Here is a 27,782-nt window from a genome sequence, read left to right as displayed (position 1 = left end):
ACCGATGTGGGGTTCAAATCCTCCCCTCCTCAGGGAGCATCTGGGAACCGTTGGCCCCCCGCCCTGACCGTGGGCTGCTGGGCTGGGAGTGGGGTTTGTGGTGAGAGCGTGTCTCAGCCTCTCCTATCCATTCTGATGTGAGTTTTGCTCACCAGCTTCTCAAGACTTGCTTCGCAAGCTCTTGGGTTTCTTTCAGAGGGAACTGTTCAGTGTGGAGCTGGAGAGTCAGGGTGTCTGTGGATGGGGGTAGGCTCAGGATCGCCCTATGGCACCCTCTAGAATGGGAACCCCTGCAGCTCTTCTGTCTTTGACTCAAGAAATTAACAGGTCATCCAGACTGGCGACGAACAGATCTGAGGGGCTGGGAAGAGCTTCCCCACTGCCCTTCCCTCCCCCTCACCTATATGTGGGCTTGCACTGTGTGCTGCGGAGCGGAAGAGTCCATCTCAGGCTTGCAAGTAAAGCGAGGATGTCCAGCTGGGCCGGATCACACTGACACACGCTGCTCCTGAGTTCTTTTAGGAACAGACACTGAGAAGCAGATGTGCTCTTGGCTTGAGAATCCTTCAGACACCACAGATGCAAAGCAGAAAGAAAGAGTACTTCTGTGCTCCTGGAGTGCGGCTGGGCGGATGGACTCAGCCACTGTTTTGCAGGGCCCTCCAGAGAAGCCGAGGCGTTTCCTTCACTGGACATCTGCTCGCTGATGGTTCTCAGTCCTTGGCAGACGGATGGCATGGAACACATCTGAGTCCATCTTCACCTGTCAGGGTTCTCATCATCCATTCGTTGTCAATGACAATTTGACTTTTCTGGATCCCCTTGATCTAGATTGAATTCTTCAGTTATATTCTCTCAGAGGGCTGTCTGCTCCTCTTTCACAGCACTGACCACGTTTTGTAACAATTCACATTGTGTTACTGACAGCATTTTCTCTAGGAGTGCAGGGAACCACTGTACCTCAGCACTTAGTGGGGCCCAGTCCAGATGTGCTATTGGTGGGGGAGGATGATGGGAGGGGCAGACATTCTTTTTTTAAAAAAAATGAATGGTTTACCTTAGGATTTGTCTAAACTCCATTTAAAGGTTAAAACATAAAATTTCTCACAAAGACCACAATTCAGAAATGAAAGTTATCCTTTCCAGTGACATAAATTTATAGGGGGGCTAAAGAGAAACTATATGAGTTACCAAGAAAAGCCACCAATTTGAGATGTGGTCATAATATTTAAACTGTATTAAGAACAGGTTCTTAAATCTATTTTTATGAAATTTATTCCCAGTTTGAAGTGGCAGTGTATACAAAGGTAACAGAGCTTGTGATAATTTACAGAAATATTTGCTACAGCATGCATGCACATTACGGTGTGTTTCAGACATATACATATTAAGTTCATGCTGAATAAATAATCCCCCAATTTATTTTTTATTTTTACATAAAAATATAATATTGCACTCTTAACAAGACCAGTTATTTTGCATATTTTCTCTTCAGATAAATGATGAAATTCAGCTTAAAAAAAAAAGACTGAGTAGCATCCTGTTCTAATAAGGAACTAATTTAAAGTTCTCAGTAGAAAAATGAATGCTAGACAATAGCTGCATTTTTTTTTTTTAAACAAAGCAAATCACTTCAACGTGAATAGGAGTAATTTCATCTCTGCACCTAATTGGACCTCAGAATTGATAGCTGGTCTGTGCAAACCATGATCTGAATGTAGCCGTGGAGTGTTCTTACCTATGAATGCAATGGAAGGTTACCAGCACAGATGGCCACTTGCTTCCTCTTGTGTTTATCTTGAGAGCAGAGACTTTGGAATTGTATATTATACAGTTTTTAAGCAGAATGTTTTAGAAAGTCTGGAAGTTACAAAAGTACTTCTGTAAACACTATATGAAGTAAATTTCCATAACAAACACGCAAGTTATTCTTAGCCAGGAATATATTTTTTTATCTCATGGTAACATTACTGAGCTTATTTTACAGTGTTTTCAAAGCCAATAAAGCAGCACCCCAAGTACTATCCTGATAGAAATAGACTATTTCAGGCTTTTCAGGAATTCTGTCTTTATCATGTGTAAGTTTGCTGTGGCATACACAGATTTTTCTACTGTTCCTAGAATAGGTTAACAGAAACAGTGGGAACTGCTTTCTAAAAGAATGATTCTGCCTCCTACTTAAAACAAAGGAAGCTATCTCCTTTTCTTTGTAATTCTGTTTTGGGGAAGAAAACTCTCCAGCATATTAGATTAAAAGCCTTATCTGGATTGCATTGCTAATACCTGTGCAAACTTCTTTTGTAGTGGAGGCTTTCTGTTGCAAACTGTTAAGCATTTAATGCTCTGTAATGCCAGATATTAAAAAGAATTATCATTTTGTTTATTAAATCTTAGTGCCTCAACTAAGGATATTCATTATCTAGTGTTGCGGATTTTAAGTACGATTTTTATGAACAAACAGAATGTGTCTGAAAATCAAAGATACCTGTGTTGTTTGTGGCTGTCAAACAAATTCTGGTTCTCCTTTGAGCTAAGGCAACAGGCAAAAACTGCCTAACACTGAGATTCAAATATTCAGATATTCCAAAAAATGTTTGGTGCAGAGGCACCTACTGAACTCCTTACTGCTCAAAGAAAGCAATAATCAAGTCCTGAATTCTCTCTCCTTATCCTTCCTTTTTTGGGGGGAGGGGCGGGTGTGTGTGTTATCTTGGCAGAAAACTTTAAAAAATATAATCTTTTAGAGCAAATTTTATGTAAACAATTAACTAATTTAAATTCTACTGGGATTTTTTTGGGGAATAATAGAAAATAATAGAAAACAGAAATAGATGTTAAGTTTTTCTTTAGACTCCACTATGGAAAAAAAAACTTCAAGGATATGATTTTAATTTACTCTGCCAGACTTCAACCTTGATACAACTCTCCAGATCATCACTAAATTAGAACAAAACTTTCCTTTCAGGACCTTGTGAGGCAGCAGAATTTTGTGGAGATGGACAGACTGTATCATTACTTGGATTTGTTTGGTCATCCCTGTCTTCAGGTTTGACCTCCTGAAACTGGCGAAGTCAGTAAACGTAGCCTGGAGTTAAAGTGCTGTGGAGAGTGCAGAGTTCTCATCACTCATCCGGCTGCGTAGCTGCTGAGGAAGGAATAGAACATTGGATGTTTCAAGCGCTGTTGGTCCTTCCGACACCAGGCGATCACAGTCCCATCGCTGTTCGCTGTATACAAATGGTGGCCATCACAGGAAAATGTAAGGCTGTTAAAAAAAAAAAGTCCCATTTCTACGTTGTGTCTCTGAAACCTGTATCAGCATATTGGTGATCAAGTGGAAATTGGTGTAAGAAGTTAAGAGCCTTTACTGGAGCAGAGAGACAGATAAAACGACCACCTACGAGTGGCTTTAACTGTAATAATATAGTTTAATGGTTCTGCTGCCAAGTTTGTGGTGCTCATTCTAACCAGCTGATACAGACGAAAACCAAGATAAAAAGATTGGCATACTCTGATCCCTCTTTGCATGTTTTCTTTTCCTTTCCTATTTAGGGTTATTACTTAACAAATACATGAGTATCGGAAACTTCAAAAAATATAACAGTACTACATTTTCTCTATATAGAAATAAATGAGGATTATTTTATGGAGGTATTTTATTTCCCTGAAAGAGGAAAAGATAAAAAATGTGTTATTAATATATAATTTCATTTCATTACACTTTACATTTAGTGGACTAAAAATAAATTTATTGTAATGCAGTAAAATTTGAATCACTTACTGCAATTGAGTTTTTAAAGTCATATTTGTTTATGGAGCAGAGAGGTAACAGGTTGTTTATCAGTCTTGTCTAGCACACTCCTGTAGCTATCAGTCACCATCATGGTATTTTCAATAATGAAAGGAAAAAATATATAACTTCCACAGTTCAAGAGGCCTTCCCAGGCATGATCCCAGCATGCCCTTCTGTGAGGCTCTGAGCTCCTGACCCAGATTTTAAGCTCCATGAACACAAACGCTTTGCCTCCTTCTGCCATGGGGTCCCATACATCCTGGTGTTCGATAAATGGCCAGTTGTTTATAATGATCCTCCTTATGTTCCTCTTTACTTCTATGTGCTTTACTATCTCTCCAACAAAAACAGTCAAAGAGTATAGTGTGAAACAGGGAAGGGTGGGGGAGGTTTTACCTTACAATAGGTTTATTTGATTTAGGAAACGTAATTTCCCGCACAGGCTTTAAGTCCCAAGTACTCCATAACCTAGAGGAAGAAAAAAAGTCATCATCTAATTACACAAACTCAAGTTTCCTTTACTAAAAATTTAACCGATGTGTTTATTTGTTAAAAATCATCTGGTAAGGAAACACAATAAACAATTAATATGGTTAATTCTAGGCAGTTTGCTCAGGTGGGTATGGGATTAAGAATACTTTGTGTATTTTCATATTGTTAATCTCAACAATTAAAAAATGAAGATCATGGCATTCAGTCCTATCACTTCATGGCAAATAGATGAGCAAACAATGGAACAGTGACACACTTTATTTTCTTGGGCTCCAAAATCACTGCAGATGGTAACTGCAGCCATGAAATTGAAAGATGATTGCTCCTTGGAAGAAAGGCTATGACGAACCTAGACAGCATATTAAAAAGCAAAGATGTTACTTTGCCAACAAAGGTCCATCTTGTCAAAGCTATGGTTTTCTAGTAGTCACGTATGCATATCAGAGTTGGACCATAAAGAAAGCTGAGCGCTGAAGAACTGATGCTTTTGAACTGTGATACTGAAGAAGACTCTTGAGAGTCCCTTGGAGTGCAAGGAGATCAAGCCAGTCAGTCATAAAGGAAATCAGTCCTGAATAGTCACTGGAAGGACTGATGCTGAAGCTGAAGCTCCAATACTTTGGCCACCTGATGCAAAGAACTGACACTTTGGAAAAGACCCTGATGCTGGGAAAGACTGAAGGTGGGAGAAGGGGATGACAGCTCATGAGACGGTTGGATGGCATCACCGACTGGATGGACATGAGTCTGAGTAAGCTCCAGGAGTTGGTGATGGACAGGGAAGCCTGGCGTGCTGTAGTCCATGGGGTTGCAAAGAGTCAGACACGACTGAGTGACTGAACTGAACTGAACCATTTATAGTTAAACAATATAAAATTTCAAAAATGTACAAATTACTATTTAGTAATAAAAAGGAAACACCAGAAGAACCTATATCCTAAGGTGATTTTAAATCTCTAAATATTAAATATTATTATGTTTAGATAGTAAAAAAATATTTTTTGAAACTGCTATGTCCTTATGAGCAAAAGGACACAAAGAAATCAAACTCCTCTTACCTTACAATTCCATTTTCTAATCCCCCAGCAATCACATTGATAGATATTCCCTCAGGCTGGTTAGAGAAAGCCACGGAACAAATGATCTCTCTGCAGTGGACGTGTCCAACGAGGTCCCCATTCACTGTCCAGAGTCTGAGGTCACTGCCTCCACCAGCTAAAACACCACAAAACCCCACAGGTCACCAGGGTGTGCGTGTTGCAGAGCCCCCCCACATTGGGCCCCAGAGGGGAATCCCTGAGGGCCTCGCTTGTCTGTTTGATGAAGTTCATAGGCAACTCATGACTGGAGTGTGTAAGTGAAATTACTGCATAAGGCACACAGAGTTGGCCTATTTATCTAGAGATGATGACTAGTGAAAAAAATAAAAATAAAAAATTAACCTACAAGGTAGAGCAACAATGTAAATTAACCATGAATTTCTTTGTAGTCATAATATCTTAGCATATATGCTAAACTGCCAAATCTAATTCTGAAAGTACCTATAAAGCTAAGTAACCTCCAAAAAGAGAAGAAAATATTCTGTGTAACTACAGTATCTTTAAGAAGTGAGTTATAGGACTTCTGAAGAAAAAATAAGTTACAGTAAAAGTTGAGTTAAAAACTAATTCTTAAAAAGAAAGCTAATTCTTCAGAATGTCCAAGAGTAAATCTTATAAATCAATGTCTTATTAAATGAATTTTTCTTTTCAAAGATCAGGAGTAATCAATTTTTTGTAGTTTTCCAGGAGATGGAGGAGGCAGTAATTGCTAGCCATCCTCAATAACTGGGGCTGGTGGTCTGGAGCCTATGGTGATGTGTCCAGCCTTTCTGGAGAAATGTTCTCATACTGATAAAGAGAAGGGTTAAGAGGCATGATAAAGTTGGGATGACACAGTATGTGTTACCACACTTTATCTCTCCATTAGAACTAACATTAAAGTAGAGAATTTATTTCTCTCCTTTATTAAGGCAGTGAAAGGATTTCATATTTTATAGCAAAGAAATAAGTATTAGAAATACTTCTTCACCTACAGAAATGCTAAAGACCATCAAATACCACAGACCAAAATGCCTAGTGTGTTGCAGTATTATTCACAACAGCCAAAAGGTGGGAACAACCCAGATGTTCATCAAGAGGTGAATGGATAAACAAAATGTGGTATATCTAAACAATGGAATTCATTTTTATTCAGCCATAAAAAGTAATGAAGTTCTGACAACAACATGGATAAATCTTGAAAATGTTATGCTCAGTCAAGTAACTGAGGGGGTAGGAGAACTACCCACTACTCTGAATTTTACAATATTATATTAACTTTATAGTACCACTGGTGACAGGAAAAGGCTATGAACTCTAGTTGAAATGCATGTATTTTTGATATAGTGGCAGAATGATTTTTTAAAGTACAGAAACCATCTACTATAATATTTATAGTTTAATAAATTTTATATCTTATCACTATAAAAACCACATCCCATAATAAGCCCTGGAAAATCAGGATAAGGAAAGAATGAGTTTGCCAGTGTGTCTTTAGCTGCAATACAGAAAAATTTGAGATTATATATGTGTATATACACACATATACATATTATATATTGTATACATACATATATATTTATCTTAAATTTTGATTTTAAAGTTACTTGGATGGTTCTCACTAAAGTCAACATTTTTTGATAGGTTAAATCTGGTTAACTTTCTTCCCTTCCTAGAGTATAAGAATAGGAGAATGAAAGGTAGTCCAGGTCACTAAACATGAATTTGTCCTCTTTTAAAAAGTCATTACTTTTATCATGCTCTCTACCAAATGCTCTTTATGACTCCTCTTGTATATGTATCAAGAGGCCTCAAACAAGTTGAGAAGGCCTTTTTGTTCAAAGTGGGAAGAAAGTTCTACCCATTACTCTATTATACTGTGTGTACTGCCTACGGACACTTGAAATACCCTGCTAGTGATCTGGTAAATATAAGCAAAAGTAATTTGGTTTCTTGTTCCCATATGACTAGCTGATATAATATCATAGATATAAATCACTACTGGCAACAGGAAAGTAATTAACTTTACAAAATTCAGCTCCTTCAGGGTCAGTTCTAACTTCCAAATGTTGCCAAAACAAGAAAGTAGAGAACTCTAGATAAGTTATCACTATCTTTCCCCCCCAGATTCCCTCTTGATATGTGTGACACACTAAAAGCCTCCAATGTACAAATCAAGGAAGAATGGTTAGCAAAGTCATCAACCATCTGTGCACACTTTTATTACCAAAGTCAACTGTTTAAGATCTTTCCCTTTAGTTATGCTGACTGGGGAATAAGAATGTGTTCATGACATTCATTACTTTATGACTGGGGGCTAAAGCCTGGCAAATATTAATACTTCACATCTGAAATCTTGAAGCATGACTGAAGACATTACTTTTCTTGAATATAAGAATGATGAGTGTTTTGTAAAATAGAAAAAATTCAAAGAGATAAATAAATATATATATATATTTGAACTTTGACCCACCACCCTGGCATAGAGCTCCTAAACTCTTGTTAATTTACTGTCTTTTGTATTAGGGAGATGACTCCTGGGGAGGTCCTAGACAGCTTCAAGTGGGGGCTGGCCAGCAGAGAAACTGCCCTTACAGCACCTCCCACCTCTGGGGAGGGGGGAGGGGCTCCAGGCAAAGGTCAGTTCCTAATGGCCAATGATTGAATATACCAGGTGTACATAATGGAACCTCAGAAAAACCCCTAAACAACGGGGAGGAGACTGATGAGCAGAGTCATGGGCCAGGAGGGTGGTGCCTTCTGACGCCACAGGAACAGACCTCTGGACCTTTTCTTGTGGCTGTTCACTTTGTAATGAACTACAGTAGTAAGTACAGTGTTTTATTGAGTTTTGTGAGTTGTCAGAATTACTGAAACTGGTGGGGACCTTGAGACTCCCAAGTTTGCCAACTTCAACTAGTTAGTGTCAGAATTGAATTGCACTGTTGGACACCCATTTGGTGTCACAGAACCGGAGAAGAGTTTAGTGTCTGGAAAGACCACACATTTGGTGTCAGGAAAAAACAATATAAAAAATGCAAGCAAAGGATAAAAGACCACCCACTGCAGATGTGTCAAAGATACCTGTTCTGAGTGGACAAAAAGAAACAGTTTTTTGAAGAATGCTTTCAATTAATGGAAATGCAAACAGAAAACTTATGAGCTTGCCAACTGTTCTTACCTACTGGATGTATCAAGTTTTTTAATACATATACATGAAAATAAAACTAAAAGTCAGACCTTTGATTAGGAGATCTATCTTTCTCATGTAAATTTGGGGCACATTATACCTCCATTGTTATTCTGTAATACTGTCTTGCAGGAACTAGAAGACACATATAATACAAAGCTGATCCTCTGCTGATGCCCTGGAGGAGGGTATGGCAACCCACTCCAGTATTCTCACCTGGAGAATCCCCATAGAGAAGCCTGGCAGCCTACAGTCCATGGGGTCACAAAAAGTCGGACACGACTGAGCAACTAAGCACAGCACAAACCTAAATTGATGGACTCAATCTTCTTTATTGCATTTTAATACACATACGACAGAGGATGAGATGGTTGGATGGCATCACCGACTCAATGTACATAACTTTGAGTAAGTTCCGGGAGTTGGTGATGGACAGGGAAGCCTTGCATGCTGCTGTCCTTGGGGTCGCAAGAGTCAGACAGGACTGAGCAACTGAACTGAACTGAATACACATACATGGTATTCCCTAAGTATTCAGGTCTGGCAGGGACCAGAGGGCTGTAACGGACGGTTTAACCTATGATGATGTAACCTATGGTGATTTAAGCTAGCTGAGCACACGTTAGTGCAAGCGCTCCGTGCTTTGGGTCTGGGGCCAGCTCACCTGAGTCACACACTGTAGCAATGTCACCTGTAGTCTCGCTGGCAGAGACAGCCGTGACTGGGCTTTTGTGTCCCGCCAGACTTTGTACGTAGCATAATCTGAAAGACCAAAGACATGAATTTGTGTATGAACATTAAATATAATTACATTCTTTTATTTATATAATTCTTTTGGTAAGTATATGTACCTACTATTTATAAGGGATTCCTGACTCTATTCCTAACTGATCTATTAATTCAATCAGATTACAAAGGTAAAGTCTGTATTTCATGCTTAAAGTTATAATGTAAAGATATTATTTTACATTAATAAAAATGCATCTGTTTCTCACAGTAAGAACTGGAACATTAAAAACAGCTATTTTAGAGTTGGAAATCTTCTGTACCTGTTCAAATCCCATACGATGCAGGTTCCATCTCTGCTCACACTTATCATTATACTATATGGTTTGCAGACAAATAAACTGGTTATCTCTTCTGTGTGCCCATACAGATGTATCTGAGACTCCATTTCTATCTCTGAAGGCTAAAATTTAAAAAATAAGTATAAGATAAAAGCCATGACAAAAGGTATTCTAGTACTGTTATCTCAAAAACAAAACAACCCAAGTGACTCAAACATTCTTCTCAAACAAATTTTTTCAACCTAGCTCAACTTTTTCTAAAGAGTAGAACTAGTTAAACATTAAAAAAAGTTTTAATTGACCGTAATCTCATCAACTGATAAGCTTTTCATTTTTGTCTATTCTTTTCCAGTCTGGCCGAATATACATGTACTTTAATAGCTGTGATTATCTCCATATAAATAGTTCTCTATTTCATTTCATACATTCTCCCATAAGCATTTCTCATTTTTGACAGTGTATTCAAAATGATTTTTAAGTGTTATGATATTCTATACAGTTAGTATACCATAATTTACTTGAATATCCTTTATTGACAGATATTTAAAATTGTTTCCAATGTTTGCAAAATGTTAGATGCCATAAATAAATAAATTTTATTTTTATTTCATAATTTTTAAATTTATGTACATAAGTTTTGTTCCTCCTCTATATCACTCCTTTAGAATAAATTTCCAGAATCCTCATAGTGGATCAGTGAATATTAATAATTTTACAGTATTGATAGTGTACTTGCAAAGGCTTTGCACTGACTCCTGATGCTACCAATGGCAATGTATTACTCATCAATAGTTGTGGACTGATTTTCAGAATCAAAGCTTGCAAACTGGTGTTCCAAGGTCCACATTGTTCACAGATGCCGGATGTCCACAGGGTATAATATTTGTTTTATACTAGGTTTATACTGTCATAAAGTATTTCAATATTTCAAAGAATACAGAAAAGTAGAAAGTATAAATACAATGAAAATCTGTATACTGACCACTCAGTTAAACTAATCCTAACATTTTATAATATCAGCTTATTTTTTAAATATAGAAAACATTAAATATTACATAGTGTATATACTGTTTTACATCTTATTTCCTCTCCCTTCTCAGAAGTTATTATCCTGAATTTTGCATTTGTTTCCTGTGTATTTAGAATTTATGTCCTACTATATGCTACTATAACAATAAACAACATATTGGGTTTCATGTCGATAAACTTTATAAATGTGGTACTTATTGTTCTTTAGACATCCGATCTATTTTGCCTTTTTTGATCACCATTGGTTTTAAAACATACCTATGTTGACTTTATTAGCTGCAGCTCATCTGTTTTAAGTGCTTCATAGTCCAGTGTCTTATTCACATAACAATATATATTTTTTACTTAAAGACTCAAATGACCAGGCAATACCAGTCTTCCTTGGAACCACCGGCCTAAGTTGTGTGGCAGTGGCTTCTGTTTAGCTAGGGCATGTGGCCTTCAACTGAACACAATCACAGCAACAAGATGGCTCTGAACAAGGGCATGAGTCCTGGGTCTGGGCCCCTTCTGGTTTGCCTCTGGGACCCTCCCCACAGGGCCAGGAGTCTGTGGGGCCATGGAAATGTGCCAGCATCCTTGCAGACCATGCTTCAGGGTGCCTGGGACTGAAGAACTGACTGTTCAGAAAGGCTTAAGCCCTTTCCTTCTCTGCTTGGATTTGTGTCTCAGTGGTCATTCTAAATCTTTGAAAATTTCCCAAGTTTTAAATGGCAATCAAGGTTGCTTTTAATTGCATTTCTCTTATTATAACTATTAGTAAGCTTAACTTTTTCACATATTCATTGTTTATCTGTAAATTGTGTGCTTGGTTTTGTATATTTGTTACTACATTAGAAAATTATTTGTAGGGATTCCTCTATTAGTGGAATAGAATGCAAGCACCTTCCTCGTTTCTCCTGGATGACCTGGATCACCATGCCAGTCTAGGGATGCCATATTCAAAGTTTAGTCTCAAGGATCCTGGACCGCCCAGGGAATTCCAACCCAGGCTGTATATCCAGGCAAGAGTTGGCCCCATCTGATTCATCCTCACTCTCCGGGACCGGCCTTTTGGGCGAGAACCTCCCTGGGACTGCCCCCCCCGCAACATCATTTTGCTCTGTCCCTTGTTGCTGTTTTCTACTCCTCTTATAAGGGGCTGTCTCAAGGTCAGTGTCAATATTCTAGGACTGACAGTTAATCCAAGAATATCTAACTCAAGGCTAGAGCTCCCTCCTTGCTTGTTAAAATATATATACATATGTATGTGTATTTTTTTACTTCATGACTATAAATAATATTTATGGGGTAAACAGAAAATAGGTACCCTACAGTGGGTGCTGAAATTTTAGATTTTGCACTTTACAATGATTCTAAGAGTCAGTGTTACTAGATGATTCCCTGAGGGATCAGAAAATAATTTCCATGGGTAGAACAGAAATCTTCTGCTGGCCTACTTCTTCACAAAATGTTCTTGAATGGTTTGATACTACCTTGGATAAACTGTATATTTATTCTCCCTGCCATCAATTTAGAGAATAGAAATACAGGTGTTCACTTATATAAAGATGACATGGGCACATTTAGTGAAAAACGACTCAAAATCAGTTATTTTAGGATCAGTTATCACCTTTGAAGACATTCTTCTCTAATATATAAAGGGCTTATAGGTAACGGTTCCCTATAACCAATCAACGTATTCATCATTTGGTATGTAGAATGCATCTTAGCAGACTATCTTGGGAGATTCAACAGAAACAATGCTCAAAGTCAGATGTGCTTCGCTAGCTTAGGAAAGTATTTCATAAGATTCCCTTGAAAATATTTTCAAGCAACAATTATTTTAGTTATAGCCTTCATGGCACTTGGAAGCCTGTCTTTTGCTGTGTCAAGGGCAACACAAACAAGAACATAAATACTTTTAGAACCATGGCATTCAGTGGGTTTGGGCAACGGAAACTAGTGAACATGAGGTGCTTCCTGCCAACCTCACAGGCACAGGGTCACATCTGGAACTTCATGGACCCCCAAATGATGAGATGGTGCCCAAGAAAAAGCGACAACAATACCCACAAAATCCCAGGTAACCTTCCCTTAGATCAACTAATGATAAAATCACACAGCTAAGATACACTTTTGGACATGGTTTAAATAGTTAACTGTTTACCTCATGACTTGATTACCTATTAGGAGAAAAAGAAAACCCTTATATATAAGCTGAAAAATCAACTTTTGGGAAAGGGTAGAACTGAGGAAAGGTATGCAACATAAGACTTCACAAGCCTACAATAATTTCAAACTAAAAGAAGCACACATCTTGCTGTATTCAAATGATAACAGCTACACCTTTGATCTACTGCTTCAGAGCTATGCTGTGTACAATTACTTCTATATTGACAACTTAATCCTTTTTTTAAAAAAAAAAACCCAATACTGCATACTGTGTTAGTGTACAATTAAAAATTTAAATTGTAGGGAGAATGGAAGTAAGGAAAACTAAGAACAAGACTGTTCAAAGTGTTGGGAAAAGAAATAAAAGATGGAAGATAGTTTTTGGATGACAAGGAACAAATGATCTGAGCACACAAGCAGAGGACTACTCTGCAGATCAGAATGTATGTGCAGGAAAAAGGAAACAGAAAGGTGTGCTCAGCAGCGGAAAGGCAACGGCAGCAGTAAATATCAGAGACATTACCAAACTGACATCTGATTTAGGCCTTGGGGAGCAAAAAGAAAATGAGACACTCCAAAAGTGAAGGCACACCCCTCTGCCCAGACTCCCTAGCACTCTTCTCGTTGTGGCCTATGTATGAGACCCTCACCTCTCTCTACTCTCCTGCCACTCCTCCCAGCAGTCCTACTCTGAACTACAAAGTATCTGCCACTCCCGAACTACCACGCCTTTAATTCCAAGTGGTGAGTGTACTCTGATGAAATACTCTTTCCTCTTTTCTCCACTTAGTAAAATGATCCTTTAAGATCCAGCTCAAGTGTAATTTTTCAGGCTCCTTGACACCTGGTTGGGCCCACTTCTGGCTCTTTTACCCTGTGTGTCAGTCTTAGAGCACACACCCCGCTCTTCTGCAATAATCTGTAGGAGCCCACCTCCTGCTATAGAGTCCTCGGGATAGCTGCCAGCATCACCACAGCACCTTTTAACTGGTACCCTTCCTTCCAGTCTCATGGCCCTTTAAATGTTTTTCCTTGCAGGCTCTACAATGATAGTCTTAAAATGCTGATTGGATCATATCACTTCTGCTTCAACCATTTTAATGACTCGTTAGACTGAGACAGAAACAATATTATGGTCACATTTATACCCTAAGGAAGGTGGCAAAGAACCTTAACGGGTTTAAAACTGAATAAACTTGCTCAAAAAAGTAAGGAACCTAGTGTCACCCTATGCTAGGAAAACAGGTTTCACCCAGTAGAACATGTTTTATAAAATAATGGACAAAACTGTAATTAAAAAAAAAAAAAAGGCACATAGAATGTTCTAGAACAGAATGGTTATCACTGAGTTATCACTCTAAACTTGCCTCTACTCTTCAATGGCACCACAGACAGCTGATTCAATAAAGAAATGAGAGTAAATTAAGAGAAGTATGGCATAATGTCTTCTTCACTAGACTGTTTTAATAATTTAACTCACAAATCTTAAAAGATTCAGTGAACGGCTGAAAAAATTTCTTCCAGTAAGTGGTAGAATAGAGACTGGCTACTTGGATTTTTCTGTCATTTAATTCACTCAGTGTATTAGGAATGTTAGGAGTTCTGCACTTCTAAATTTTACAGAATCTTGTGGGATACCCTTTAAGCATTCAGTTCGATACTGAGAACAGAAGGAACCATCGAAATGTCACGAAAAAGCAGAGCATAACTCAAAATACTTTCTGTTTCTGTCCGTATACAGTTATTTTAAAAATTCTTTTATGATCCTAATAAAAGAGTTAGATATTGACCTTTTACATTATCAGAGCTTCTGTGAAGAAGAGATTAAAGTACAAAAAATGTAAGTTGCTCTTATACTAAATAAATTATACTTTATAAAGGGTTTCTTCCCCTCACTGACATGAAAATCCCACAAATGTGCCCAGGACCTACCGTGCCGCTTGTGAACCTGTTTGAGTAAGCTGTGATGACACCACATTTGCTCCCAGTGAACAGCTGGCAGCTGTCAGGGACCCAAGCACAACTAGTCACCTAGGAAAAGGACAAGTCAAAGATGAACATGCTTAAAAAGCATGAGAAATGCTTCTACTTTTCTGACATTTATTTTAAAAATATATGCTCATGAAATTAAGATAAATATTTTACTTGAAATGATTAGAATGGTGCAAGACATAGTAATAGAGTATTATGTAACTTTGAGATGTCTAAAAGCTGTAAAATGTGATATAAACTGTCATCTTTTGAGAAAGTATAAAAGAAGACTAGAGACACTGTTTTTTTCAGTTGTCATTGAACACAGTTGGGAATTCAGAATTTTTCATTTTCCAGTGATAACAGAAAAGAAAAGAAAATTGACAGGAGTATGTTTCACAGTTAAGAGATCAATCAGAAGATGAGGCAAAGAGAGAGCAGGACTCTAATATGTAATAATGACAATAATGAAATTGATCAGATAAGCGAAATCACAGAGTGTGGGTCTTTGCATGATAATACCCTGGACAAATTTTCTCAAACTAAAGAATTAATAAGTGAATGACATATTCCAAGAACAAAATGAAATATGATATTCTTATCTAGGTAGTCATTTGATTGGAAGTACTTTATCACACCGCATTTGCTCAAAATCTGGATCATCCTGTTTTGCTGAAAGGACTTGAGAAGAGTGTGTTTTTTCATCTTTAATGATGTTTCTCTGCCCAATTTTACATGACGGAAATAATTTTGCAGTGTTTAAATTCTTACTAAAACTTCTAATAAGGTTGTTTTTCACTGTCCTTTATTCTTACTTTTGTTAGTTTACTAGTAAGCCAGATGACAAAAGGCAGTGATGTGACCTTTTTTCAGGCATACTGAAGATTAAGCAAACAAGTCATTGCTCTCCTTTTTTTCACTGCCAAAAATTCCCTACAAGTAGCTGACTCCATTTCTTTCTTCTTTTTCTTTTAAACACTTCGATTTATTTACTTCTGGCTGTGAGGAGTCTTTGTTGCTGCACGAGATCTTCTCTAGTTGTGGAGAGAGGAGGCTACTCTCAAGCTGCGGTGCACACTTCTCATTGCGGGGGCTTCTCTTGTGCAGAGCACGGGTTCTAGATGGGCAGCAGTTTCAGCTCCTGGGCTCTAGAGCACAGGTTCAGCAATTGTGGTGCACGGGCTTAGTTGCTCCAAGGCATGGGGGATCTTTCCAGATCAGAGGCTGAAGCCATGTCTCCTGCATTGGCAGGTGGATTCTTCGCCACTGAGCTACCTGGGAAGCCTTCCGTTGACTCCATTTCTAAGGTGCTCAGTGAATGGTGACAAACATTAGGATGTGTGAGTAGGCACTGACTCCATTTCTAAGGTGCTTGGGGAATGGTGACAGATGTTAGGATGTGTGAGTAGGCACCAGGTTTATGTAGGTAATGGAAGTCAGAAAGCAGTAAAAGAACTTCCTATGGAAAGACAGTCAAAGAGAGAAGGTTTAGCATACAATTTAGTCCTGGGAAAAGTTGTGGCAGTACTGTGTGTGTGTGTTTGTGTGTGTATATCGTTGTTTTATAGTTTACAATATACTTTCACAAACACTGGAGACATTTTTACAACAGTTTTATGAGAGAGTAGTGGGAGTATGACTACTCCCGTTTTAAGCAGGAGGAAAGAAACTCAAGCTGGGAAAGGTTAAGTCACTTGCGAAAGCCTACATAGTAAGTAACAGAGCTGGACACTAACATAGATCACAGGGATGGCAGGGCTTTAGCAAGGCCCAAGGCTCTTTCTACCATATGGTGATGCCTGAATTCTCGGTCCATTTAAAAAAGCCAGGTACAGTAGATGATGCTCTGGTTATTGAAAATGACATATAACAAAAGGCAAGTTAACAATGAGAAAAAAATCAACTGTGATTTTGTTCCAACACTGCTGTGAGCTGATGCTGAGTAGATTATGATACAGTCTCAACAAGAGATGGGAAGAGCAGGGGTCCCCCACTCCTGGGCCACAGACCAGTAGCAGTCCATGGCCTGTTAGGAAGTGGGCCACACAGAAGCAGGTAACTGGCTGGCAAGTGAGGGAAGCTTCATCTGTATTTACATCCGCTCCCCATCACTCATATTACTGCCTGAGCTCCACCTCCTGTCAGATCAGTGGCACTTGATTCTCATAGGAACACGAATGCTACTGTGAGCTACATATGCAAGGGGTCTACGTTGTGGGCTCCTTAGGAGAATCATCCTGAAACCATCCCCCTATTCCCTTCTCTGTGGAACAAGAGTCTTCTGTGAAACCAATCCCTGGTGCCAAAAAGGCTGGGGACTGCTGGGGTAGAGAACAAACTTTGGGGATATAGTCAGTACAGCAGCAGTTAGGAAGGCTGTCAGCACTGTAAACAAGGCATATGTCTAGCGTCATCAGCTTCTCGACTAACTACAGGATATTAAATACTAGCTGTCATCAGTCTGACTCCCTTCTAAAGCATTATGTTTAATTATTATTATAAAGTACTTCATAAAAATGTTTACCTGATATTGCTGTGAACTTTGTATAAAGTTTATTGGAGGCTCGCTTTGTTTACTCTTCAACCTTAAAATGTTATCAGCATATCCCCAGCTCAGGATGGCTGACCACTGAATGTCAGTACTGTTCATGCTTCTCACACCTCAAGAAAGAGAAATAAAAGTATTAGTTGCCACTGAACAGTTATCATTGGACAGCCCACTGAAATGGCAGGTTAAAGATCATTCTGGCCTTTAAGGCCTGAAGTTCACATAGCAGAACATGGTCATTCCAGTGCAAAATCATCTTTATAGCCATAAGATGGACCTATTTATGTTAGTTTCATTTCTTTAAGGCTAACAGGATTCTAAGGTTGGAACTGTATTCTTTTTCACCTGTGTTATTTTAGTAGGGATTTATTTGACTTAGAAATAAAATTTCTATTAAGAAATTTTTATAAAACACAATGATAACTATTTATGTTCTGTGATGCTTTTTCTTCTAATAATAAATATGAACTAGGTAACGTTTAAATAACTTTCTAGATACCCCATACTGAAAAATCAATATGGAGAACTACTAATGCTAAAGAGGGACCATTGCTGGAGCAGAAGCAATCCTGAGAAGAATAATTTAATCCTGCAACTGCAAGGATTTTGTATGGGGGAAGTTCATATAATGAGGTTCTGTTCTTCTCTTGTTCTACTCTCAACATAATACTACATCCTTTTGGGATAAAGGTCTGGACATTCTGACATCCTTTTCCAGTGTTTCTCATAATCTATGGCTTGTTGGCACACTGACTAGGGCAAATGCAGCATAAAAGCTGCAGGTAGCTGGTGCTGCCTGTACAACTAAGAAGCTTTGAGTTCCTTAAGGAGAATGTGAGTACCTCACTTAATATATAGCTGTATCTATAATATATAGAATGTGAGTACTCAGCATAATATATAGCATAAAACATAGCACAATATAACATAATATAAAGCAATAAAACAAATAAATATTTGTTTAATGAATCAAGAGCACATTAAAAATGTAGTTCACAGATTTCTTTTTGCTTTGTTGAGTATAATTCCAAATGTGGATATCAGTTTTGCAATACAGAAATTAGGATAGCCTTGCTACATATATGCTCCTCTCTAGATAAGCCTCAGGACTTCCCAGATTTTACTATGAATCCTGGCATGTGGTAAGAACTCAATAACTGTCCCAGATTTCTCATTCCAGCAACACAAGATGCACCATGGTTTTTTTAAAAGAAAAATAAACTTTTTCTTTACTTATTATAATAGTAGATCTTACATAAGTGTTTGCAAGAAAATGACTTTTGCAGCATGTGCAGATTTAGACTCAAGCCCCAGAGATTCTAATTTGGTGTGTCTTCAGTGGTATACTCAGTAAACCAACTGAGTATACTTGGGAAAAAAGCACCTCAGACAATTTTGAGGCATTGTTAGTTCTCAAGTAATTGGCCTGTACTGAGCTAAAGATCATTAAACCATGGCAGTTTAGTTACTACACTGTATTACACATGTGTAACTAGAGGGCAGTTATTTAATATAACAGTGCTCGACACACATGACCTCCCATCTGCCAGCTGCCCTCTCAGTCACTAGGAAATGCCCCTGTGGATGGTTCTGCACTGAGTATGGCAGTGAATGCTCAGAGTCCCTGGCTCCAGAGTGTTCACAGTCTGATGGACATTTATTTATTAAGCACACCAGAGTCAGGTGTTAACCATTCCTTATGTTATTTCATTTAATAATTATAGTGAATTACCCTGTGAAGTAAGTCCTTTTATTATTCCCATTTCATAGATTAAAAGCCAGGACTCGAGAAACATAAGTAATTTTCTCAAAATTACACAAAAATACACAGGTATTAGGCAGCAGAAGCGGGGTGCAAATTCAGGCACTGTGCCATGTGAGCTCATGGCCATAACTTGTATGATACCACTTCCTGGACACACCTAGATTCTGTCAAATCCCACTTACATTCTATGAGGAAATAAAGTGTAATTTGAATGAACACAGCTATCACTTGTGACTGTAGTGGCACAAATAAGGTAGGTTAGCTATTATATTGGACATATTTAAGTCCCACCATGCTAAGTAATAATAACAGCCCCTTTCTCTCTGATCAACAGAGATAAACTTCAATCCACTCTAATTAATTTCTTAAAGCCAAATTATTCACATATTTCGATCCTCTAAGTGTTATTAGTAGTAAACTACTTGTGATGCATATCATAGCTGACTGCAACATGCTAGTGAGAATAAACTACTGATATTACAATGATGATTAAACAGATTTACCTTCCCCTCTTAGTTCACTAAACTTTGATAAAATGGTATGTGGCTTCTTTTATTACTGGCAACTATAAAGGTAATCATTCATCTCATGACAGAAGGGAGAGTGAGTTTTTTAAAAGAACTGTGGTCCAGCCAGCACACTAAATTCCTTGAAGTGGCTGATGCTGGGGCACGGGTGCTCCAGTGGTGGGCGGGGCCGTGAGGACTGGAGGAGCACAGCGCACAGAACCAACACCAAGAGGCGTCAGGCCCACACTCTGGTTTCCAGGCAAATCTGCATACCCCTGACAGGCACAGATGGGTGCCCTCAGTCATTCATTTTAGTGCTTAAAGCCCAGGCCTAGGAAGTAGGGAGAGTTCTTTCCCATTAAGTAAAATGATTAATTTGGAAGGGCTGAGGAACTGCTTGAATGGAAAATGTCACTAGTTTTCCAGTGTATAGGTGACATTTAGAAATATCAAGAGGGCCTCTATTGACAGCACTTTCCCATGTGTTGCTTTTAGTGAGTCAGTGCAGAGAGGTGAGAAAAAGATTGCTTTCCAGACATATGTATTTTTAAAACCTATTTTCAAGGCTATCATGATTTCCTCATTTTGTTTTACTTTCATGATTGTCTCTTCTGAGGTACTAGAACTATTGGTCAAGTAAGTCGTTATTCTGGGATTCAAGAACCTCAAAGTATATATTTCTATAAAATTGATAATGTTTTCATCTTGTGAGACATTTATTTATTCTTGTCTCCTTCAATTCTTCCTCTCATTTCAAATGACACTGCCTTTAGTTCTCATTTTTTTCACGTAGTATGTTTTAATTCCTACTTTGCATTAAATGAACACAAATTTGAGTCTGGTTTTTCACCAAGGACTCAGAAAACTCAGAAATGAAACAAAACAGCAGCATAGATGAGGGGAAACATTCACATCTCTTGAAACATAGACCTAGGATGATTTTCATGTTTTATTTTACCTTGCTCTTTGCTATATGTCATCAGAAGACAGAAATTTTCGGACAAACCACATATTGCTCTAGTGGGCAGAGCCTGGAGACAACCAAATCTTTCTCCGTGGGGCTGGCTGAAGCAGACCACAGGAACTGGAGCACTTGGGGAACCAACATACTCCCCCCATTTCAAGCCTTTTATCCATGACAAAGGACTCTAAAACCAAGAAAAGTAAAAAGTACATTTAAAAAATGGTAGTAAATATAGAATCACTCACGGAAATATGTGTTCCTGGTGGTTAGATACAGTGATAAACAAGACAGATGAGGAACACATATTTCCATAGGTGGTGCAAGTGCTATGAACAAAGTCTAAGGAGGGGGAGAGGACTGAGAAAGAGAGTTGCTAGTTAGATGAGGGGCTGGGAAAGAGTCTCTGAGGCAAGCAGACAACCTGAGTGAAATAAAAGCACATCAGGGCTCTATCCAGGGACAGGGCATGCCAAGTGGAGGGAACAGCCAGTGTGAAAGTCCTGAGGTGGGAAGGAGGCAGTTCAGCATCCATTCCTATTACAAACAGACATCCTGCTCAGGTCCTGCATATGCACCAACTTTAATTAGCTAATGAGCAATAAGTATAGTGGCAAATGAAATGGTATTTATTACTTTTCAGGGCTGTACTGTTAAATTATTTTGACATGTTAAAATAATAGATTCTAGTTAAAAATAATGATCCTGGTAATGATAATGACTAAAATGATTTGTAAGGCTTCAAAATCATGAGTTACACTGACAAGTACACACAGAACCAGAAACACAGCTTTCAACTATGGAAACAACATGGGCGGTCTGGGTGCAGCAAAGCAACACTGTCTATCGTACTGATCTTTTACAATTTCAGTCTTACTAGTTATGTAAGTTCTGCTTGCATTTAACATGCAAACATATGCAAATTTGATATACACGAGCTATGAGCATAAAGAGTTTACATTTAGTGTTCTACATCTGGTGTATTTAAGTAACTTTATAATAAGAAACAGTTGTCAAAACAAGGTCTCTAAAAACCATTTCCTCTTAAAGTGGATCACAGATGACTGCAATCTGAGATCTCTGCTTTATCTTACAACCTCTTTCCTTTTTCTTCTCATTTTCTATGATTCCCTTCTGCAAACCTCTTTAACACTTTACAATTCACAGGCTCCCACCTTAAGCTGCTTTAATAATGAAGAATTTAGCTGAGGATTAGAATCCATTTTACTCTTAAGGCTTGCTTGCTTTATTTTTCTATTTCAGAATATTAATTAATACTTAATTCCTACTTTAAGAGGCAGTATTTCTTATCATGACAATCTAGAGGGGCCAAAAAATCCTGCGAGATTTTCCCCTTAATTGTAAACTCAAACATTGACACTTCTGGTCACTACTTCTGGTGGAAGCTGACAACCAGGACCACGCTAGGCATGCTTGCACTGGTTCCTTCCCTCTCATTTGCAATGCCTGTTATGTCACTGCCTGGTGGGGCTTTCTCCATAATAGCCCTCAGGAAGGTCACAATCTGACCGGAGCTCCCAGAGCACGCTCTTCATGTCACTAACGCAGCATCTTCTACACACACAACTAGTAATGCGGGCATCTGTATTCACTGCCTGGTGCACACCTTCAGGCTGGGACCATGGTACTCAATTCCCGGCCTCTAAAGCTTGGGAGAAGGTCTGATGTCTCAGGAGTTGAGCCATATTTTCCTGAATTCTATTAAAATCCAAATGACATACCGGATAGGTAATTTCCTTGACCTGTTCTCTGGTTTCCCTGAAAGCAAACTGCACTAACAACCCCACGGCGGCAGGAAGCTCCCCTTCAATGTTGAGCTTGGAGCCAGGTCTGCTCGCGTGGGCTGATTGGAACAGCTGACGAGGGGTCTGGCCGTAGGTTTTTATCATGGTTTCTAGTGCTCGTCTTTGAACTGGATCTTCAACTGCAGAGACATCCATTCCAAAATATGTCTGAAGAGAAAAAGAGAATGAAAGGAACGTAAAAAGCAAGACTTGGTGATAGTACCAAAGGGGAAACAACTTGTTTTATTCTCCAGGCAATGGACAATGGAAAGGATTTCCTTTCTCAAATTTCAAATGGAAAGGATTTTTAAATGTTTTTGAACAGGGTGATAATCATTAATAGTCTCAAAGAGATCAGAATAGGAATCATCAATGCTTTTGAATGGATGAAACAAAAATAATGTATGTTGACTGGTGTTAGTTAGGTAATTTTATAAAATTAATTTCTAATTTAAGAGAATATCATGTAAGACTTCATTTATTTGCACAGCAAAAGGAAACCATCAATAAAATGAAGACAGCCTACTGAAGGAGAGAAATTGTTTACAAATCATGTACTGATAAAGGGTTAATATCCAAAACATATAAACAACTCATACAACTCAACAGCAAAACACCCAAAGATCTAATTAAAAAGGGGCAGACGACCTGAATACTTTTCTGAAAAAGACATACAGATAGCCAAGAGGTACATGAAAATATTCTCAGCATCACTAATCATCAGGAAAATGCAAATCAAAACCACAATGAAGTATCATCTCACACTTGTTAGAATGGATAGTATAAAAAAGACAGAGACAATAAATGTTGGCAAGGATGTGGAGAAAAGGAAGCCCCTGTGCACTGCTGGTGGGAGTGTAAATTGATGCAGCCAGTATGGAAAACGGTATGGAGGTGTCTCAAAAAATTAAAAATTGAACTATCATATGATCAGCATTTCCACTTCTGGGCATTTGAAAGTGAAAGTGAAAGTTGCTCAGTTGTGTCCGACTCTTTGCAACACCATGGACTATACAGTCCATAGAATTCTCCAGGCCAGAATATTGGAGTGGGTAGCCTTTCCCTTCTCCAGGGGATCTTCCCAACACAGGGGTTGAACCCAGGTCTCCCACACTGCAGGCAGATTCTTTCCCAGCTGAGCCACAAAGGAAGCCCTCTGGGCATTTAAACAACATTAATTTGAAAAGATGTATGTACCCCTATGTTCATTACAGCCTTATTTATAACAGCCAAGATATGGAAGCAACTTAAGCATGTACACATGGAATGGATAAAGAAGAGGTAGTAAATATATGCAACTAAATATTATTCAGTCATAAAAAAGAATGAAATCTTGTTACAACATGGATGGAACTTAAAGGCATTATGCTAAGTGATATAAGTCAGACAGTCAGTTCAGTCGCTCAGCAGTGTCTGATTCTTTGCGATCCCATGAATTGCAGCACGCCAGGCCTCCCTGTACATCACCAAGGAAAATACCAAACAAGTAAGTATGATTTCATTTATATGTGGAATCTAAACAAAAGACCAAGCTCATAGGACTGGTAGTTACCAAAGGTGTGGGTTGGGCAAAATGAGTTAAGGGGGCCCACAAGGTACAAATTTCCAGTTATACAACACATAAGTCATGGAGATGTAATGTGCAGCATGATAACTACAATTAACAACACTGTGTTGCACATTTGAAAAGTTGCTAAGAGAGTAAATCTTAAAAGTATTGATCACAAGAAAAAAATTTTTTGTAACTAAGTAGGGGGTGGATGTTAACTAGACTTATTGTGGTGATAATTTCACAAAAAACTGAATCAGTATGGTTCAGTTAACTGGAAATTAATATAATGTATGTCAATTATACTTCAAATTGAAAAAAAAAGAAAAACAAAATGAGGTTTTTCTTTGGTCTTGTCTTTTAGTAAGAACTCATTAAAAAAAATAAACAAATTTTTCAATTAAGTTGATCCAAAATAGCTTCTGCAGGCAATTAGTAAGTGGATCCATTTTTTCTGTGGCTGTCTGTCAGATATTGGTCAGAAAACTGAGTCAACATCATTTCAGGTGGTGCACAAAATCAAAAGAGATAACAGAATTCAAGGATATGACAATATGGAGTCTGAAGAAAACCAGAGGATCCTGCCCCACTCCAACTTTCTCAATTCATAAGGATGAGAACTCGAAGTTCAAAGCCACATGTGTCTGCCTGAAATTGTGTGATATTCAGATGCCCTTTTGTTCTTTGTGTGAATATGCTCAAAGAAAGAGTTGGATTCCTCTCAAGACACAATGGCTGGCGTCACAGGATGACTTTGTGTTGCTAACTGATATCACATCCCCCGCATCTTGAAGATGTCTACAAATGTCAATTATTGAGATATGTTTTCTTACATACAGAGACATTAGTAAGGAACCTAGATTTTTGTATGTCTATGTCTCTTCTCTTGTCTGGGTTGAAGAATCAAGAGTCTAAACACCAGTAACACTGAAACCCAAGCAAAGTCTTTGTGGTTTCCATCTTGTAAGCTCAAGGGCAACACAACCATCCTTGGAGAGGATTCATTTAATTCCAATTCCCTCTCTGTGTGTTTGCTTTTGAGGTTTCCACATATACTGCTGAACCTGACAAGAACCTGGCAGTGAGAAGACTGTAATATGATGTATATTCTTTCAGCCTCCCCAGACAACTCGGTGAGGTTGTCAGTGGAGGAGGAAGGACAGCTTCACCTCCCAGGCAAGGGGCAGAAGACTGGCTGAGAAACAGTCAATATATTCTATCTTTAACCACAACACCGCAGAAAGGTCAGCACACAGTATTCCTGGGACTGGTGTCCTCCACGCGGTCACCTTTCTTAGGACATGAAGCTAAAGAGAAAGGTGGGTTAGGGCAGTAATAAGTCTAGAAAGGGAGTAAAAATTCAGGATTTGCCATGCCACTGTCCTTTTCTTTCCCACCTAATGTTGGTAGATACATCTTTCAAAAAAGACTTCATCTGTAATACTACATTGTTGAAAAAGTCACTTGTCCAAAACGATATATAGGAAAAGGCAAAAATGAAACTGAGATACAACGCTGCCAGGTAGCTTAAGATAGTATTATTTAGGTTCTATAGAAAACTAAAAGAGAATCTCTAAGAGTAGCAGTGAGAACTGCAACCTCTTCGATGTAAAGGGTGTTATTACACTTTTGTTCTTAGTGTTAAGAGTCAGACGGAGAGTGAGGTGCATTTTTTAAAAGTGAGGTGCAAATTTTTAAAGCTGGGTACAGATCTGTCACGTTTGTGTATCCTGCTTGTATAATTTAACTTTCAGTATTTAATCAGGAAGCAAATTCCATTTTCGTATCTACAAATAACATTTCTGTAAATGCCAAAATAAAGTTTCAAAGGTTCTTCAGAATCTTCGACATCTCCTCCCCTTGCCCACCACACTCCCACCACCACAAGCGCTCCAACAGCTGTTATAGATGCTTATCTAAGCAGGCTCATTCTTCACAGTTGTTTAATTTAATAGACTCAAAAATTCAAGAGATTGGAATAACCTTATAGCCAGAGCTCTTAAAATTTACTTTAAAATAGTACTTCTTTACCTTCTGTGTATCAGTTTCTAGTGAACCCCGTATACTAGTGAATGATGAATTAAGATCAAAATGCATTTTTACATTCCTTTTTACAGAGTTAACATTTATACTTAATTGGATGGCAGGCATTACCCTGTAGGCATTTTCTTATTTATGAGGTTGGTATTACTGTTCACATTTTACGAATCTGCACAAAAGTATAGAGAGGTTAGGGTGACACTGCAGGTCATACAGCAAGTAGCAGAGTCACAGAATGAGGATGTGAACTCAAGCCTGGGTTCAGAGACCGTGCACTTAAATGCTACCCTTCCTTTTGTCCCACGAATTGAGTTTTATTAAATTTCTAAGACAGGGCATCACTGGTGGGCCAGTGGTTAGGACTCCGTGCCTCCAATGCAGGGGGCAAGGGTTCCATCCCTGGTTGGGGAGCTAAGATGCCACATGCCATGAGGTGTGGCAAGAAAAATAAATTGTATATAAAATTTCTAGAACAATGGTACAAACTCTATCCTTTATAAAGTCTCAAAGAATTAATGAAAAAATCTAGTAAGATGAGAATTAAATGGTATATTTCAGCATGTATATACTTTTAATGTGAATTTTAAATGAGAATAATTGAAAATTTGTGCCAGTATTATAGGCACAGAGTATACTAAGGTTCATGTCCAAATTCTTAATTGCTTTTCATTTGTATTGGAGTATAATTGCTTTTCAAGGTTATGTTAGTTTCTGCTGTACAACAAAATGAACTTAATTGCTTATATTTTTATTTGGCTGTGCTGGGTCTTAGTTGCAGCATATGGGATCTAGCTCTCTGTCCAGGGATCAAACCCAGGCCCCCTGCATTGGGAGTGCAGAGTCTTAGCCACTGGACCACCAGGGAAGCTCTTAACTGCTTTTAAAGTTACATTTTAGATCAAATATGAAGCTTAAAAATTATACCTCAGTCTTTAAAACCTTTAAAGCTTACATATATACTTCTACAGAGGTATATTTTACACACAATAATAAAACACTACAGATTTTTAAATTATCATCTGATGGAACCATCATGAAAATCAAGGTACAGAGCATTTCTATCACCCAGAAAGTTCCCTGATGTCCTTTAGGCAGTCAATACCCTACTCCCTGGAGGCAACCACTGTTCTGATTTCTACCACTAGGAGATGAATCTTCCTTGTTCTAGAATTTCAGGTAAATGGAATGGATTCATACAGGGTGCATCAGGTTTCTTTCAGTCAGCATAAAACATTTCCTCTTTATTGTTGAGTAGTATTTCATTATTCAATACCTGGAATTGTTAGTCTTTTATTTCGAGTCATTCTCAATGATATAAAGTGGTAACTCACTGTGGCTCTAATGTGCATTTCCCTGATGACTAAAGATATCATTGTTGCTTAGTTGCTAAGTCATGTCTGCCTCTTTTGCGACCCGATGGACGGTAGCCCACCAGGCTCCTCTGTCCGTGGGAGTTCCCAGGCAAGAACACTGGGGTTGGTTGCCATTCCCTTCTCCAGGGGTCTTCCTGACCCGGGGGTCAAACCCGCATCTCTTGCGCTGGCAGGCGGATCCTTTATTGCTGAGCCGCAGGAAAGCCCCGGCGACTAAAGACGCCAGCTTTTTTTCATTTGCTTACAGGACACTCATATATCTTCCCTCCCTGTGTGAATCTTATTCACCTTTGCATCCCCAGAGCCTGGGGAAATAAAAGCTTCCTGACTAGGATAGGTTAAAAAATAAAAAAATGTAGACTATCTAACAACATTGAAAAATATACATTAAAGTGTAACAATTTGGCTTCTGGGAATTTAACTCAAAGACGTAAAGTGGTACATAAAGAAATAATTG

At 38.4% G+C, this 27,782-nt stretch overlaps 1 protein-coding gene across 1 annotated transcript in view; it reads right to left on the bottom strand.

The window, feature by feature from the left end:
* Positions 1–1,257: 1,257 nt before the first annotated feature.
* LOC120860491 (lysosomal-trafficking regulator) overlaps positions 1,258–27,782 on the bottom strand; it is a 166,602-nt gene continuing 140,077 nt past the window's right edge. The window contains exons 45-53 of the mRNA XM_040236309.1: positions 22,301–22,531; positions 20,556–20,745; positions 17,300–17,436; positions 14,737–14,835; positions 9,604–9,743; positions 9,219–9,316; positions 5,344–5,500; positions 4,190–4,261; positions 1,258–3,265 (exon numbers count right to left, since the gene is read on the bottom strand). Of these exons, the coding sequence (XP_040092243.1) occupies positions 3,127–3,265; positions 4,190–4,261; positions 5,344–5,500; positions 9,219–9,316; positions 9,604–9,743; positions 14,737–14,835; positions 17,300–17,436; positions 20,556–20,745; positions 22,301–22,531 (1,263 nt within the window). The 3' untranslated portion in view covers positions 1,258–3,126. The remainder of the gene's footprint in view (positions 3,266–4,189; positions 4,262–5,343; positions 5,501–9,218; positions 9,317–9,603; positions 9,744–14,736; positions 14,836–17,299; positions 17,437–20,555; positions 20,746–22,300; positions 22,532–27,782) is intronic.

Source organism: Oryx dammah, unplaced genomic scaffold, assembly GCF_014754425.2.
Source record: "Oryx dammah isolate SB20612 unplaced genomic scaffold, SCBI_Odam_1.1 HiC_scaffold_11077, whole genome shotgun sequence".
NCBI classification, from domain to species: domain Eukaryota; kingdom Metazoa; phylum Chordata; class Mammalia; order Artiodactyla; family Bovidae; genus Oryx; species Oryx dammah.
The sequence above is the reverse complement of the archived record's forward strand: the minus strand, read 5'-3'. Positions and strand labels throughout refer to the sequence as shown.